The sequence below is a fragment of the Mauremys mutica genome, chromosome 1 (assembly GCF_020497125.1).
Source record: "Mauremys mutica isolate MM-2020 ecotype Southern chromosome 1, ASM2049712v1, whole genome shotgun sequence".
Classification (NCBI taxonomy): Eukaryota; Metazoa; Chordata; order Testudines; family Geoemydidae; genus Mauremys; species Mauremys mutica.
Window position 1 is genome coordinate 144,362,399 of NC_059072.1, and position 14,420 is coordinate 144,376,818.

Below are 14,420 nucleotides of genomic sequence, written 5' to 3' on the forward strand. Positions count from 1 at the left end.
GTCAAGTCCCTGCTTCAATAAATATGTAACAATTTATAAATTAGGTAGCTACATACCTTTGTGGATCTAGCCCTCTGTCACTTAGGACATACATCAAAATTGCTGTTCTAATGTGACCTTGTTAAGTCCTAATCTATAACTGTGCAATTTTCCTTCATTTAAAGTAAAAGAAGGAAAAAGGAATCTGATGGGATTTTTTTCCATTGTTCTTGATTGTATATGACTATTGTACCCAATAATACTATTGTTCTTTTTGCTGGTATTTTATTTACATTAAGGTCCTATCATGAAAGTAAACAAGTAACATATTTTAATTATGTCCCTTGTGACAAAGTACCTTCTTCCCCTCAGCAGGCTCAGTCCTTTTTGCCTGGGAGACACAGGCTTGGGCAAGGCAGAGCCTTACCAGTAGCACAGGGTCCAGCTAGTCCTTTCCCCAGTCAGTCCATTGCACTTGTTTTCCTTCTCTTCTGGGGAAGGCGTGCAGCCTTCCTTCCTGGAATGGCTGAGTGTCTTGCTGCACTAAGCCACAGCACAGCACCCCCCCCCTTTCCACACAGGGGAGGGTTTAAAAAGGTCTCAAGCAGTTGGAGTCAGCTGAACCTAATTAGTTTCCTAGTAACCCCTTTTCCAGCTGAACCTTGTTTCTCCGTAGTTCTCTCTTCTCAGTGGATTGGGAGAGGCCTTTTAACCCCCTGGGACTAATTACTCCCCCCCACCCCTTTTGTAACTGTTTGTCCTGGGTTTACCACACCATATATGGTGCACTGTATGTTACTGCACTGATATAATTTTTCATGCCCATTCCAACTGCAAGGTAACTACAGCACATTAAGGGCCCATTGCTTTTCCCATTGTGTCAGTGGGAGCTTCACATTTGATTTCAGCAGGGTAGAATTAGGCCCTAAGCATCTGGACACATGGATCCAATTTGCCTTTCTTTCACTTTATTTGTAAATAAATTGGTACCAAATCTGCTTTTCTCTAATGTTCTGGTACCTCCTGTCATGCTGTCTGGAGTGGCTCACCACTGTGAGTGACTATCTCAGGGCAGACTCAAAAAAACAAGGTCAGACACCCAAACTGCTGGTGTGTTCTATAACAGGGATCTCAAACTCAATTTGCCTTAGGGCCAATGCCAGTCCTCAAATCCTCCCAGCGGGTCAATAATGTCACTGAAGATGGTGTTCAGAAAAGAAAAAGCTTATATTGATTTTTTTATTCTGAATTTCTTAGAAATAATAAAGCTGTCATACAATTTTATACAATTCTTCGCCTGCCAGAGAGTTTTTAGTGTTTGCCAGACACCTGGCAACATTTCAGTTCTGTCAGTTTGTTGATGTTTGGCCTCAGTGATTGAGCAGTTGAAACCTTCAGGATTGCAGCAAGGTGTGCATCAGATAGTTGTGTTTGGTATTTTGACTTGTTTATATTCATTGTCAAAAAAAGTGATTCTGCCTCCATGGCTGACTGTGCCCCGCAACGAATGATTCAGCCTCCATGGCTGACTCTGCCCGGCAACTAATGGTATCTCTGTCCCTCCCCCCCAGCCAATGGGAGCTATGGGGGGCGGTGCCTACAGCAGAAATTGTGGACAGCCTGTCTACCTGTGTTGCTCCTTCTGTCTCTCCTGCATGGGCTGCAGTGGGGAGGTTCCTGGGCTGCAGATGGCCCGCAGGCTGGGAGTTTGAGACCCCTGTTCTATAGTTGGATTTCACCAAGCCAGTCACAAACATGAACTCCTGGATTACTACACAAGTCTCACTATGGAGTCACAGACAGTCCGTTTAGGCTCTTCAGCCTAACTTGCCACCCAGACAAACTGAAAGTTGTGATAAAATGTCACTTAATCATAATATCACACCACACCAAGTTTCTCCCAGTCCCAAGGGACCAGTCAGTCACTCGAGACCTTATTCCAAAGATAACGCTGGCAGCTAGTTCTATAGTAAATAACTAAAGGTTTATTAGCTAAGAAGGAAGAATGAGGGTTATTGAGAGTCTACAGCAGGTAAAATATAATAGGCAAATCAGTAACTCCAAATGGTGGCAGTGATGTAATAAATTGTCAGTTTCCCAAAAGTCTTTTACAGGGTGTCATGAGGTACTCCACTCACTGCTGATCTGGCGTCTCCTCCTCGTCACTCTGGGGATTACTCTGGAGGCCAATGCCCAATCCACAGCTTCCACACCATCACTCTGACATGTCTGCAGCACATCTTGCTCCAGGATCCGCAGCATCCTCTTTGTGACTTAGCCCTCCAGCTGGGTCACTCGGGCTTTCCCCCTTACGGGATTCAGTCCATCAACAGTCCTAGGCTGCCTTCCCATTCACTGCCCTGGTGCCACTCCCCCAATGGCTGGTAGGGGAACCCAGGGCTGCCCTCTTTTCTGGGTTCCAGTCCAGAGATAGCTCAGCAGTTCTGGGCTTCCTCCCTCTGCCCACACTGCTCCTTACCAGGACTGATGTAGTTGTGGTTGGTCCTGCTTTGAGCAGGGGGTAGGACTAGATGGCCTCCTGAGGTCGCTTCCAACCTCGATATTCTATGATTCTATGATTCTATGACTGCTTCCTATACTCTGGTTCCTCTCCTCACTCTGGGTGTGCCAGCCCCAAGAATCCTGCTTCCAAGGAATAACTACAGAGTATCTCCCTACAGCCCCCAAACACTCCTCCCTCTTCCCAGCGCATGACTTCTGCCTGCCTTACTGCGGCCTTTCCCACCAGCCCCAGCCTGTAGCCAGCTTCCTGGCTTTATAGGTCCCACCAGTTCCTGAACAAGCGAGTCTCTCTAACCAGCTGATTCCGGCATAAGGCTCCACTGTTTGCAGTGTAATTAGCTGATTAGGACCACCTGGCCCAACCCAGCTCTTACAGAGCTAGTGTGGGGAGCTCACTCTTTCACACAAGGCTACCCAGAATAACTCTGTGGATCTCTGTCTTCTCATTCAGTTATTCTTCTCTGTTAGAATCCAAACAGCCTAGAGATACAGGATCTTTCTTTGAATCCTTATTTATATCTTCTTCTCACAGAAAACAAGCTGACGGTCTACCCATATGGGCTTTCCCTTTGATGACAGGGAGTGAGAAATGCACTTAGATTTTTGACCTCCAACCTTATGCATAATGGCCATTTGAAATTAGCATTTTCTGTTAAAGTCCTTAAATCCTTAGCATTTCACAAAATTTATTTGATGTGTAATATGTGTTATTTCGCTACAAGTGTATTTATCATGTACATGTTTGGCATTACATTATGACATGAATAGATGAGCGAAAACAATACCAGTAACATTCCACTAGTTTTCATAAAGTTTAAACATCTGAATACACCTTTCTACATCTAACCATTACTTTGATCTACATGAGTGAACTGATCTAAATACACTCTAGCATGACCTGGTCAGCCAGTGTCACACCCTCCACATTCAGTAACAATTGAAAAGAATATTTGGTTTTGGGTAAATTAATTGCCTAATAATTCATTGAACACTTTGCTGCTTATCATTTAAGAGTTGTTTGAAAATATTCAAGATTTCGAGTAAGGGCTGACTCTGCTAAGCCTTCGTCTCACAAAGAAGCTCTGACCCATGTGACGAGTCCCTTAAGGATTGCTCTGATGAGTAAGGAATTCAGAATTAGGCCCTTTCACTCACATGCTGTTTATCAATAATGCTCTGTAAAAAGTATTCCTTGTTTCCTTACTCAGCTTCTCTTCTTTTCTGTGTTTCTTCTTAAAGACAGACTTTTAAAAGCATTTCAATATCTCAGCCATTGTAGCATCATAATTGATTACATGGAAGCTGTTTAATTATCCTCATATTGCACATTAAAAGCTGGGATCTATCCCTGCAGGGAGCAGGCGGATCAGACTGGTGAATGGGACAGGTCGCTGTGCCGGGAGAGTGGAGATTTATTACAATGGCAGCTGGGGGACAGTCTGTGATGATTTCTGGGATCTGTCAGACTCCAATGTCGTCTGCAAACAACTGGGATGTGGACACGCCATCAATGCAACTGTCTCTGCTCATTATGGGGAAGGATCTGGGCAGATCTGGCTGGATGATGTGAACTGCTCTGGGAATGAATCCGATCTCTGGGCGTGTCCTTCCAGGAGCTGGGGCCAGCACAACTGCAGACACAAAGAGGATGCTGGAGTTCTCTGCTCAGGTCTGGTCCAGGAATGCTGGTTACCAGGGGAATTAATGGGGGGGGGCAGACAATTGAGGAGAGAACTTAGAATGATAGAGCCTTTACCTCACTGTCTCTTTTCTATAGGGTGCCCATACATCCAGTTTTGGCCGGGACAGTCCCTTTTTTAAGCCTGCCATGGCCATCCCGACTGTTTTGGCAAAACAGGGCATTTGTCCCGTTTGCTCTTGCCAAGTGATCATGAGTTGGCAAAAGTAAATTGGACAAATGCACAGGTTTGCTAAGGAAGTGGGATATGACCCCTAGCTGGGTACGGAGGAACATGTGGGGATGGGGCGAGTGGCAACGCCAGTCCCCCGCTGGAGGGAGGACTCAAGACAGCAGCTTTGGCTGGGCCAGCCCCACGCGAGAGGACAGCAGGGATCTTGGGCCGGCCTGTGCACGGGAGGGAAGAAGGGGGTCTGGGGCTGGCCTGACACTAATGGGTGGCAAGGGGGCTCAGGCCGGCCCACGTGCCGAGAGGTTAGGGGAACCTCAGGCTATCCCTGTGGGGGCGGGCAGGCAGGATGGGCTCAGGCTGGCCCCACGTGTGGGAGGGGGAGAGGAAGGGAGGCCTTGGGGTTGGGCCCCCCGTGGGGTGTTCCCTTTTAAAGAAAATATGGTCACTCTCCTCTTCTACCTACCTACTGGGGTCGTGATTAGACAGTCACCATTTCCCATATGTTCCCACCCAGGAGTATTGGAGCTATCGCAGCATTTCTCTAGTGTTGTGAGGGCAGTCACTGCTGCATTGCAGGTACCAGTGTGTGTAACTGCTGGGAACTGGTGACTTTTCAGAGGTGACCATTTTATGTGATTCTCTCTGACATTTGCTCCTTCAGAATGATGCACAGGATTGTTAGCAATTGCTGGGATTTTACTCTTCACACTAGGTCATTTCAGAATCGAAGATTTAAATTCCCTTTTTGTGCATTTCCTTCTAGAATTCACAGATCTGAGGCTGGTGAGCGACAGTGACTGTGCTGGGCGGCTGGAGGTTTTCTACAATGGGACGTGGGGCAGTGTTTGCTACAATGGGATGCCTGCAGTCACTGCAACAATTGTCTGCAAGCAGTTGAATTGTGGGGACAGAGGGCAGCTTGCAGGAGACTTTGCATATGGAGAAGGTTCTGGTCCCACGTGGCTGGACCTTGTTGCATGCAGTGAGCAGCACAGCTCCGTCTGGCAGTGCCCATCAGACATGTGGAAACAGCAGTCTTGTAATAACCGCGCAGAAGAGACCCATATTTCTTGCAGTGGTAATTCTGAAACTCTCTGTGCACACGCATGCTCACATCCGCTACATGTTTAACTCATTGAAAGGGTGTGATAGAAATTGTGAATGTATTTACTTTTCAGTATAGACAGTCTTACATTCGCAGCAGTGACAGACATATCATATAATCATAGAAGATTAGGGTTGGGAGGGACCTCAGGAGGTCATCTAGTCCAACCCCCTGCTCAAAGCAGACCAATCCCCATCTAAATCATCCCATCCAGGGCTTTGTCAAGCCTGACCTTAAAACCCTCTAAGGGTGGAGATTCCATCACCTCCCTAGATAACCCATTCCAGTGCTTCACCACCCTCCTAGTGAAAAAAAAGTTTCATAATCCATTCTAGGAATGAGAATATAGCGCCTGGAAAACAAACATGGAGTTATTTATACAAGCTGTGTGTTACACAGTGCAATCAGTGAGACCCCACAAATGCCCATAGGCAGGGGAACGGGGTGTGTGAGGGGTGCTTCAGCACCCCCAGTTTTTGTGCAGGGTCCCAGCTGCTGGCCCCGCTCTCCATTACTGGTCCCGCACATGGGGTCCTGCTGCTGGCCCCACAAGCAGGGCTCTGCTCCCACTCCCAGCGTCAGTCCCCTTACCCCATCCATGTCCCCTCCAAGAGCCTCAGCCCAGTCCTGGTCCCAACTCGGGGGAGAGGGGGTGTGGGCATGGGTAAGGGGGGCAAGTTAAAAAGTTTGGGCACCACTGGCACTCAGCCCCCAACTGTAAAAATTGTTCCAGCGCCACCACAAATGCCTCCCATTAGTGAGTGTCTTTTGGGAATCTCTGTGGCTGTACTTTTGGGATGAACAGTCAGAGATGAGCCCAAGGTCAGTGACCAGGATGTGGGTAGTCATGCTGAGTGGTTGAAGCAGGAGTCATGTCCAGTGGTTAGAGCAGGAGCTGGTAGCCAGAAATTGGAGCCAAGGGTCAGGGTCAGAGCCAGAGCCAGATGTCAGAGCCGAAGTCAGAAATCAGAGCTGAGTGTCAGGACCAGGTTACCTGGAGCAAGGCAAGGGGTAAGTCTGGAGTCAAGGCAAGAGCAAGGCTGGGAAAAAGACAGGAAAATGAGGTATCCTAGCTGTGGGAAATGCTTTGAGCAGTTGCTGAATGATGCTTGATTCAGGAGCTGGACTGCCACCAATCAGGCGGTTTGCAGCTCACCTGATCCTGTCAGGCAGCGGAATACAGGCCACTGTGCCTGTTAACTGCCTGGAGACTAGCTCTGCTGCAGCCCCTGCTTCCTGACCCCCAGGCTGTGAAATCTGGGTCAGGATCAGAATTCCCAGAAAGTGTGTCTGTGTCTGTGCATGTAGGTGAGAGTTTGTTTCAGATCTAAAGTCCCATTTCGGTCTCAATTCTAATACCACCATTTCTTGTCTCTGGATCCCCACAATAATGTGGGTGAGTTTCAGCTGACAAATCTGTTTACCTTCAAACAGGGCCAGAAGCAGCTGTGCACAGGGTGGATGGAACAGACTCAGATAACCTCAAACGCACACACCAGCAGGGAGCTGCATAAAGATTCCAACAGCCAGAGAATCCTCTGAGTAATAAATCCGTTAGCTCTGAAACAAACTAGATTTTAGATTTAAGTTTATAAAATTGCTGAAATTTAGGGGTTTAATGTACCGATAAACCCTACTCTCTCCTACATCACACACTGTTCTTGGTCCATTCAGTTCATCATTTTCTCTCCATAGGAAAAAAAGAAAAACCACCTCAGACCCTGTTTGGTGAATGCCCGAACTCTACAAGCTGCACAGGTATTTCTGCTTCTCTGTGTCTCATTCTTGGTCCCTAAGGACTTTCCCAGCTGTCCCAGTAACATGTGAGGTTTCTGCATTTCCAGACCAGGAGAAGTTACGTGTCGTGGGAGGAGAGGACAGATGCTTGGGGAGAGTGGAGGTTTGGTATCGTGGCTCGTGGGGAACAGTTTGTGATGACTCCTGGGACATGGCAGATGTCAAAGTTGTGTGTAAACAACTGGGCTGTGGATCTGCTGTACCAGTCCTAGGCGAGGCTGCATTCGGTGAGGGGACTGGTCCCATCTGGGTAGAATTGTTGAATTGCAGAGGGACAGAGTCATCTCTCTGGGACTGTCCTGCCAAACCCTGGGGTGAGAGCAACTGTGACCATAAGGAAGATGTTGGAGTGAATTGCTCAGGTGAGTGACAGGAGATGTTTCTGCTACATGCTGTAATTTTCTGGAAGAAGGATGGGTCCAATTGCCCGCTCCCCCTTCGTCACAGACCAGGCCCTCCCATCTCCCGTGTGCGGGAGCATCAATGATGCTATAGGGTAGAACCTTTGTGGGGTCAGATTTGGCGCAGACATCAGCCGACATAGCTCCTGCATCCATCACAGGCCCCAGAGTGCTGGTTTGTTACTAGTCAGTATAGGAGGACATGGGCCCTAAATCACTAACATACAGACCCTGTGCTGCTCTGAGGGAGTTTGTATAAGTGATGTCTGGAGATCCTCAGGGACTCTGAGGGGTGCTACCCAGTGATAAACACATCACTTCCCCCAGACTTCAACTCTCATCCCTTTCCCTTTGCAGGTGTGACAGAGACGACAGCATCACTGAGTAGAACAGGTAAAACATCCCCCGCTCCCATCAAATTTCCCTGGTGCTGGGTCACAGAGGATGAGCTGCAAGCTGCAGCCTAAGGGAGGAACTCCTTTCCATGTGTAAGCAGGGGAATGGTCCCATTATTGTGGGGAACTTTCCTGGCTTATACAGTACCCCAGTGAAGTGGGCTAATGAAGGAATCTGAGTCCTCCCACTTCCTTTACCCAGAGGCCTGCCTGACGTCAAGTCCTCCCCTTCCACTCTCCTGTGTGGCAGAGTCCTTGTAACCCTGACAAGGCTGGGCCCAGGATTCCTGGGGGCTCAATCCCCAACCTTGCCGTGGTCACTTAGGGCAGGGGCTAGGGTGTCCCCACTCTGGGGTGCTCTCTCTGCACTGGATGCTTCCCTGACCCACTGATCATTATGTACAGTTCAAAGCAAATTCAATTTATTAAACAGCAATCAATTAAAAAAATAAGGAAAAAATTGGAAAGGTTAAAGGAAAACACATCACCCCACTCTATGGCACAGGGACATCACAACCAGTGTCTCTGGAATGTCAAGGCAGTTCACAATCTGTTCCTCACAAGTCCCAGGCCTCTTTCTCAGGCCCTGGGTGTGCTGCAGGGATGCTACGGGTTGGACACTTGCTCTGGCAGTGGCCACACGCCCTCAGGGTTTAAGTGGCAGGACTCTTCTTCCCAGCATGGCTCCTGCCCTGTCGGGGTTACAGTCCCCTTACACATGGCCTGTGAAATCTAGGGCTGAATGACACCCAGGTGGGAGCTGCAGGCCATGCTAATCCTGATGATTCCTGTCTGCTGGCTCCAGCTGATAGAGAAGGGCCCATGATTTAAACAGCAGCCTGTGTGTTGCCCCCATGGCACATAGACTGTGTCCCAACCCATTACCCTGCTGTTCTTGGCTGTGCAATGAGTGACTTGGGAGCTCCACGGGCCCCACCCTGACTCTCACAGGATAATCTCTCCTTGTCACATGTTCATTTCCATCCAGCTCCCCCGCGCCGTCCTCTGACTGACAGTGGGAGAGTCACGATGCCCGTGGTCATCTGCATTATCCTGGGGGCCCTGCTCTGCCTGGTCTTAATCATCCTGGGCGCTCAGGTGCAAAGTGCTAGGGCACAGCATAGAGGTGGGTGTTGATTGTTGTCACTGTGTGAAATGCCTCTGAAATAGCAAGAGGAGCTGTGCCTAGAGAAGGGTGGGGCGTTGGCAATGTAATGGAAGGTTACGTTGTATTATACTGTTCGTCCACAAAGTGGCGTTGCATGTAACAACTTATTTTAGTTATCCTCAGCCATGCCTGGCAGAGCATTAAGGGATCTTATTGTGAACATATCTGGTGAGTATTTCTCTGGGAAAAAAGCTCTGTAGCCATTCCATATCTGGTACAGAAACCTGACATGCTAATAGCAGCCCTGCCACCTACCATGTACAAGGTGTATCTGACATGGTGCCCGAAGTTAAGCAGCCCCAGAAGAGAAGAAAAAAACAGAAGAGAGCAACAGAAGTTGCAGACAGAAGAAGGAGCAATGAAGGTTGCAGAGAGGAGAAAAAAGCAACACAGGTTGCAGGATTTCATCAACATCTCCCTCTTCGTTGCCCCAGAGAACTTCAGCTTTGACAGACCTTCACAACTGAGAGACTAGAAGCAGCATTTTGCAAGATTTCAAATTGCTACAAAACTCCATAAGGAAACTGAAGATATACAGGTATGGTGTTTACTTTGTGCTCTTTGGAAGCAAGCAGAGCATTTCTTTAAATCCTTTGATTTTCCTGAGGACAGTCACAAAGATGACTATGGAAGGGTTCTGGCTATGTTTGATGCATACTTTATACACTGGAAGCTCAAAGTTACAGAACTGACCAGTGAACCACACACCTCATTTGGAACTGGAAGTATGCAACCAGACAGCACCAGAGACCAAAAAAACCCAAAAGCAAATACAGTACAATACTGTCTTAAATGTAAAAAACTAAAAAAATTACAGGGAAAGATTAAAAAAAAGATTTGACAAGGTAAGGAAACTGTTTCTGTGTTTGTTTCATTTATATTAAGATGGTTAAAAGCAGCATTTTTCTTCTGAATAGTAAAGTTTCAAAGCTGTATTAAGTCAATGCTCAGTTGTAAACTTTTGAAAGAACAACTGTAACATTTTCTTCCGAGTTACGAATGTTTCAGTTATGAACAACCTCCATTCCAAGGTGTTTGTAATTCTGAGGTTCTACTGTGCCCTCCGAGAAATGTGGTTTATGAAAGGGCATGTTTTCACCAGAGAGTTCAAGGACTAGGGGAAAATGTTGAATAATTTATTATAGCTCTGCGTGCCTTGGCTGAAAACTGTGATTCTGGAATGGGAAACATGAAAATATCAGAGAGAGACTGGTTATTGGGTTAAACGATAAAAGTCCTTCACAGCAGCTACAATTAAAAACAGACTTCACCCTACACACTGCTATTCAAATGGCAAAGCAATCTAGCTGATGAGACAGCAAAACCCAGAGCAAGTTGCCAAACAAGAATCTATCTTAGAAGCTGTTAAAAAACTCAGCATAAGTGCAACAAGTTAATACTATAAAACTGGTGAGGTAAAGAGGGAGAACCCCCTGGCTATGAGGAACAAATTCTACTCAAACACTCAGGATATATTAAATGCACAAAACATGGGCATTTTCCAGTTGTTTGCCACATAAACACAGTGATACGCAGCAAATGCACTGATTTCTATTACAGACAATCAAGAGCCATTGTTTCTGGGATACATCATGTGTGATGATACAGAGCCTGAAACTGATAATTCAGAGAAACACTATTGACTTTAAAATTCACTTAGGAGCAGATGTAACAGTCATCTCAGAAGGGCCTTACAATTACCATCAATCCCTCCCAGAGCTGAAGTCACCTGATGCAGCTCTGACTAGCCCTGGAGGCATTCTGAATTGCATGGAACAGTTCACCACAGAAATATCTTTCAAAGACAAAAACTTCTCATTCATAGTGCATGTGATCAACAGATCAAAGACCAACAGCGTTCTACACCTCAGTGTGGCAGCCATGATGGGCCTAATGAGAAAAGTGGAAGAACTTTGCAGAGGGATATTTGAAAGGAGACCCAGTACAAATAAACTCAAGATAAAATGCTGGCGCATACAGTGTACCTCAGAAAGAACAATCAACAGAGCAAACTCTACAGATGGCAGATGCAGAAGAAGAGGAAGAAAACTCAGAGATTCCAAACAGGCCTCAGGCAGTCATTGCAACTGATGGAAATCCAGATGACCAAGTTGTTACTCGTTTGGGTTGGGTAATTAGAAAGGTAGTACGACTGAGAGATGTTAGAGCTTTTTCCCTTGCCCCTCTCTTGGTTCACATCATGCAAACAGAAAGCAGAAGCCCATAGTCCAAATGCAGGGAATTCAATGTTTATTGGGGTTAATCAAGCAAGCATATCCATAGCTCTGTACACCACAGAGATTTCCCTGTCCTTTTTCCCACCTTCTTTTTCTTAGCAGGCTTAATTATACCTATAGTGCATGGCCTTGGTCCCACCCCTTAGAGTTTATGGTCATGTTCCGTTTTGGAGGATCGTGAGTATGGGGACTTTGGTACCACCTCTTTTGTACCCTATGGGAGGGTAAGGAGTAAGGTTAGCTTTCGGCCAAGGTCACCTTTTCTCTGTCTTTTTAGTATTTCTTATGCTTCCCCACCACCACCCTTTGCCCCTCCCATTTGGTTGCTTGACCGTGCCTTGAGATAAGGGTTGAGGCAGTCTTCAGGTGCACACTTGTACATATAGTGATAGCTCAGCAGTTTAAGCATTGACCTGCTAAATCCAGCGTTGTGAGTTCAATCCTTGAGGGGAGCCACTTAGGGATCTGGGGCAAAAATTGGTCCTGCTAGTGAAGGACTCAATGACCTTTCAAGGTCCCTTTCAGTTCTAGGAGATAATAATTGGAGATATACCTATTATTAAACTACCACAATACCCAGCAACACTTTAACTCTTTTCCTTATTTCTTTTCATTGTTCTATAAACCCCATCTGGAAGCAACACACAGTGTTTTCATTCTTTGTTCACACATTAGTAAGGAGGATATGAAAATATCAAAAGTCAAATGCAAAATTTTATCCAAGGCTAAGAGACAGGTCTATAAACTAACAAGACACTTAATAGACTGATCTATGCTAAACTACAAATATACCATGATAACGTAAATTTTCTAAATGGTAGGAATGTAGCACTCAAAAGGGGAGATGTAATGGAAGGCTAAACTGTATTATACTGTTCACCCACTAGGTGGCACTGTGTGTAACACACCTTGTTAAGCTAACTTCAGCCATACCTGGCAGAGTATTAAGGTATCTTATGGTGAACACATCTGGTGTGTACCTCTCCTGCAGGGAAGCTCTGTAGGCAGTCCAGATGACAGTAAATTGGGAGGAGTTGAGACTAGTGGGGACAACAGAGAAATAATACAAAGGGGAAATGCTGTGGTCCCTTGCTCTCAAGTGGGGAGGGAGCCCACTCCTTCTCAAAAAGAACAAGGAGTACTTGTGGCACCTTAGAGACTAACAAATTTATTTGAGCATAAGCTTTCTTAAGTAAGTAAATTTGTTAGTCTCTAAGGTGCCACAAGTACTCCTCGTTCTTTTTGCGGATACAGACTAACATGGCTGCTACACTGAAACCACTCCTCACTGTGTCAGGCAGCAGCACTCAGGCTCGGGTCCCACTGGTTGGGCCGATCTGTAAGCAGTCTAGAGCTCGCAGCCTGCTGTCTGGGCTGTCGTCACTCAAGAGTCTAGGGCTCTGGCCATCCAGGCGGGGTGGAGTATAAGCAGTCTGTAGTCCACAGCATCCTGGCTGGGGCAGCCGGCAGTTAATGGTCTATCAGGGAAGCTCTGGCCCCCTGGGCAGGGCAGAGTGGGGAGCAGGTGTTGTTTAAGCCTCTTGGCTAAGGCAGCCAGCAAACACACAGTCTGGGGCTCTAGCTGCTTGGGTGGAGCAGAGCAGGGAGCACCAAACAGTCTAGGGATTCAGGCCCTCAGGCAGGGCAGAGCACCAAACAGGCAGGTTTGATGTCCTGGCTCTGGCAGACAGCAGACCTCTTGGCCTAAGGTGGGAAGCTGCCAATCCCAGGAATGAGGTTGGCAGCAGAAGATGGGGGGACCTTGGCGCACCCTGCTTCATTGCGTCCTAGTCCAGGGCCCTAACAGTGGAAGACTCTTCCATTGGGTCAGCAGGGATGCAGCTAAAATATGTGGACTCAGGTTTTGACAGTGAAACGGGACCAAAGTCCAGTTTCCTTGGGCTACTTCCTACCAGCATCTGAGTGAGGGGTTCCATAGTGCCTGGGTTCTTTGTCGCGTTGTGTACTTGGCCAATGGCATTCCCAGCAATTTCTCTCCAGGGTTGGTCTCCTTTGGGGACAGGATCCTGCTCAGTGCAGGTCCAGCTCCAGAGTTCTGCAGCAGGCTGGAGACAGGGAACAGAGGGTAGGAATAAATGGTAAATTTTCAGAATGGAGAGGGGTAACTAGGGTGTTCAACAAGGGTCAGTCCTAGGACCAATCCTATTCAGTTTATTCATAAATGATCTGAAGAAAGGGTTAAACAGTGAGATGGCAAAGTTTGCAGATGATACTAAACTGCTTAAGATAGTTAAGACCAAAGTAGACTGTGAAGAACTTCAAAAAGATCTCACAAAACTAAGTGATTGGGCAACAAAATGGCAAATGAAATTTAATGTGGATAAATGTAAAGTACTGCACATTGGAAAAAATAATCCCAACTATATACACAATATGATGGAAGCTAATTTAGTTACAGCTAATCAGGAAAGAGATCTTGGTGTCATCATGGATAGTTCTCTGAAGACGTCCACACAGTGTGTAGCAGCAGTCAAAAAAGCAAACAGGATGTTAGGAATCATTAAAAAGGGATAGAGAATAAGACAGAGAATATCTTATTGCCTTTATATAAACCTATGGTATGCCCACGTCTTGAATACTGCGTACAGATGTGGTCTCCTCATCTCAAAAAAAAAATGCTGGCATTAGAAAAGGTTCAGAGAAGGGTAAATAAAATGATTAGGGGTTTGGAACTGGTCCCATATGAGGAGAGATTAAAGAGACTAGGACTTTTCAGCTTGGAAAAGAGGAGACTAAGGTGGGATATGATAGAGGGCTATAAAATCATGAGTGGTGTGGAGAAAGTGAATATGGAAAATTTACTTGTTCTCATAATATAAGAACTAGGGGCCACCAAATGAAATTAATGGGCAGCAGGTTTAAAACAAATAAAAGGAAGTTCTTCTTCACACAGCGCACAGTCAACCTGTGGAACTCCTTACCT

The 14,420-nt window shown here is 46.5% G+C and overlaps 1 protein-coding gene across 1 annotated transcript in view; it reads left to right on the top strand.

The window, feature by feature from the left end:
• LOC123355839 (antigen WC1.1-like) overlaps positions 1-14,420 on the top strand; it is a 58,532-nt gene that overhangs the window by 36,947 nt on the left and 7,165 nt on the right. The window contains exons 5-10 of the mRNA XM_044998603.1: positions 3,857-4,171; positions 5,137-5,451; positions 7,174-7,236; positions 7,323-7,637; positions 8,034-8,069; positions 9,060-9,197. Of these exons, the coding sequence (XP_044854538.1) occupies positions 3,857-4,171; positions 5,137-5,451; positions 7,174-7,236; positions 7,323-7,637; positions 8,034-8,069; positions 9,060-9,197 (1,182 nt within the window). The remainder of the gene's footprint in view (positions 1-3,856; positions 4,172-5,136; positions 5,452-7,173; positions 7,237-7,322; positions 7,638-8,033; positions 8,070-9,059; positions 9,198-14,420) is intronic.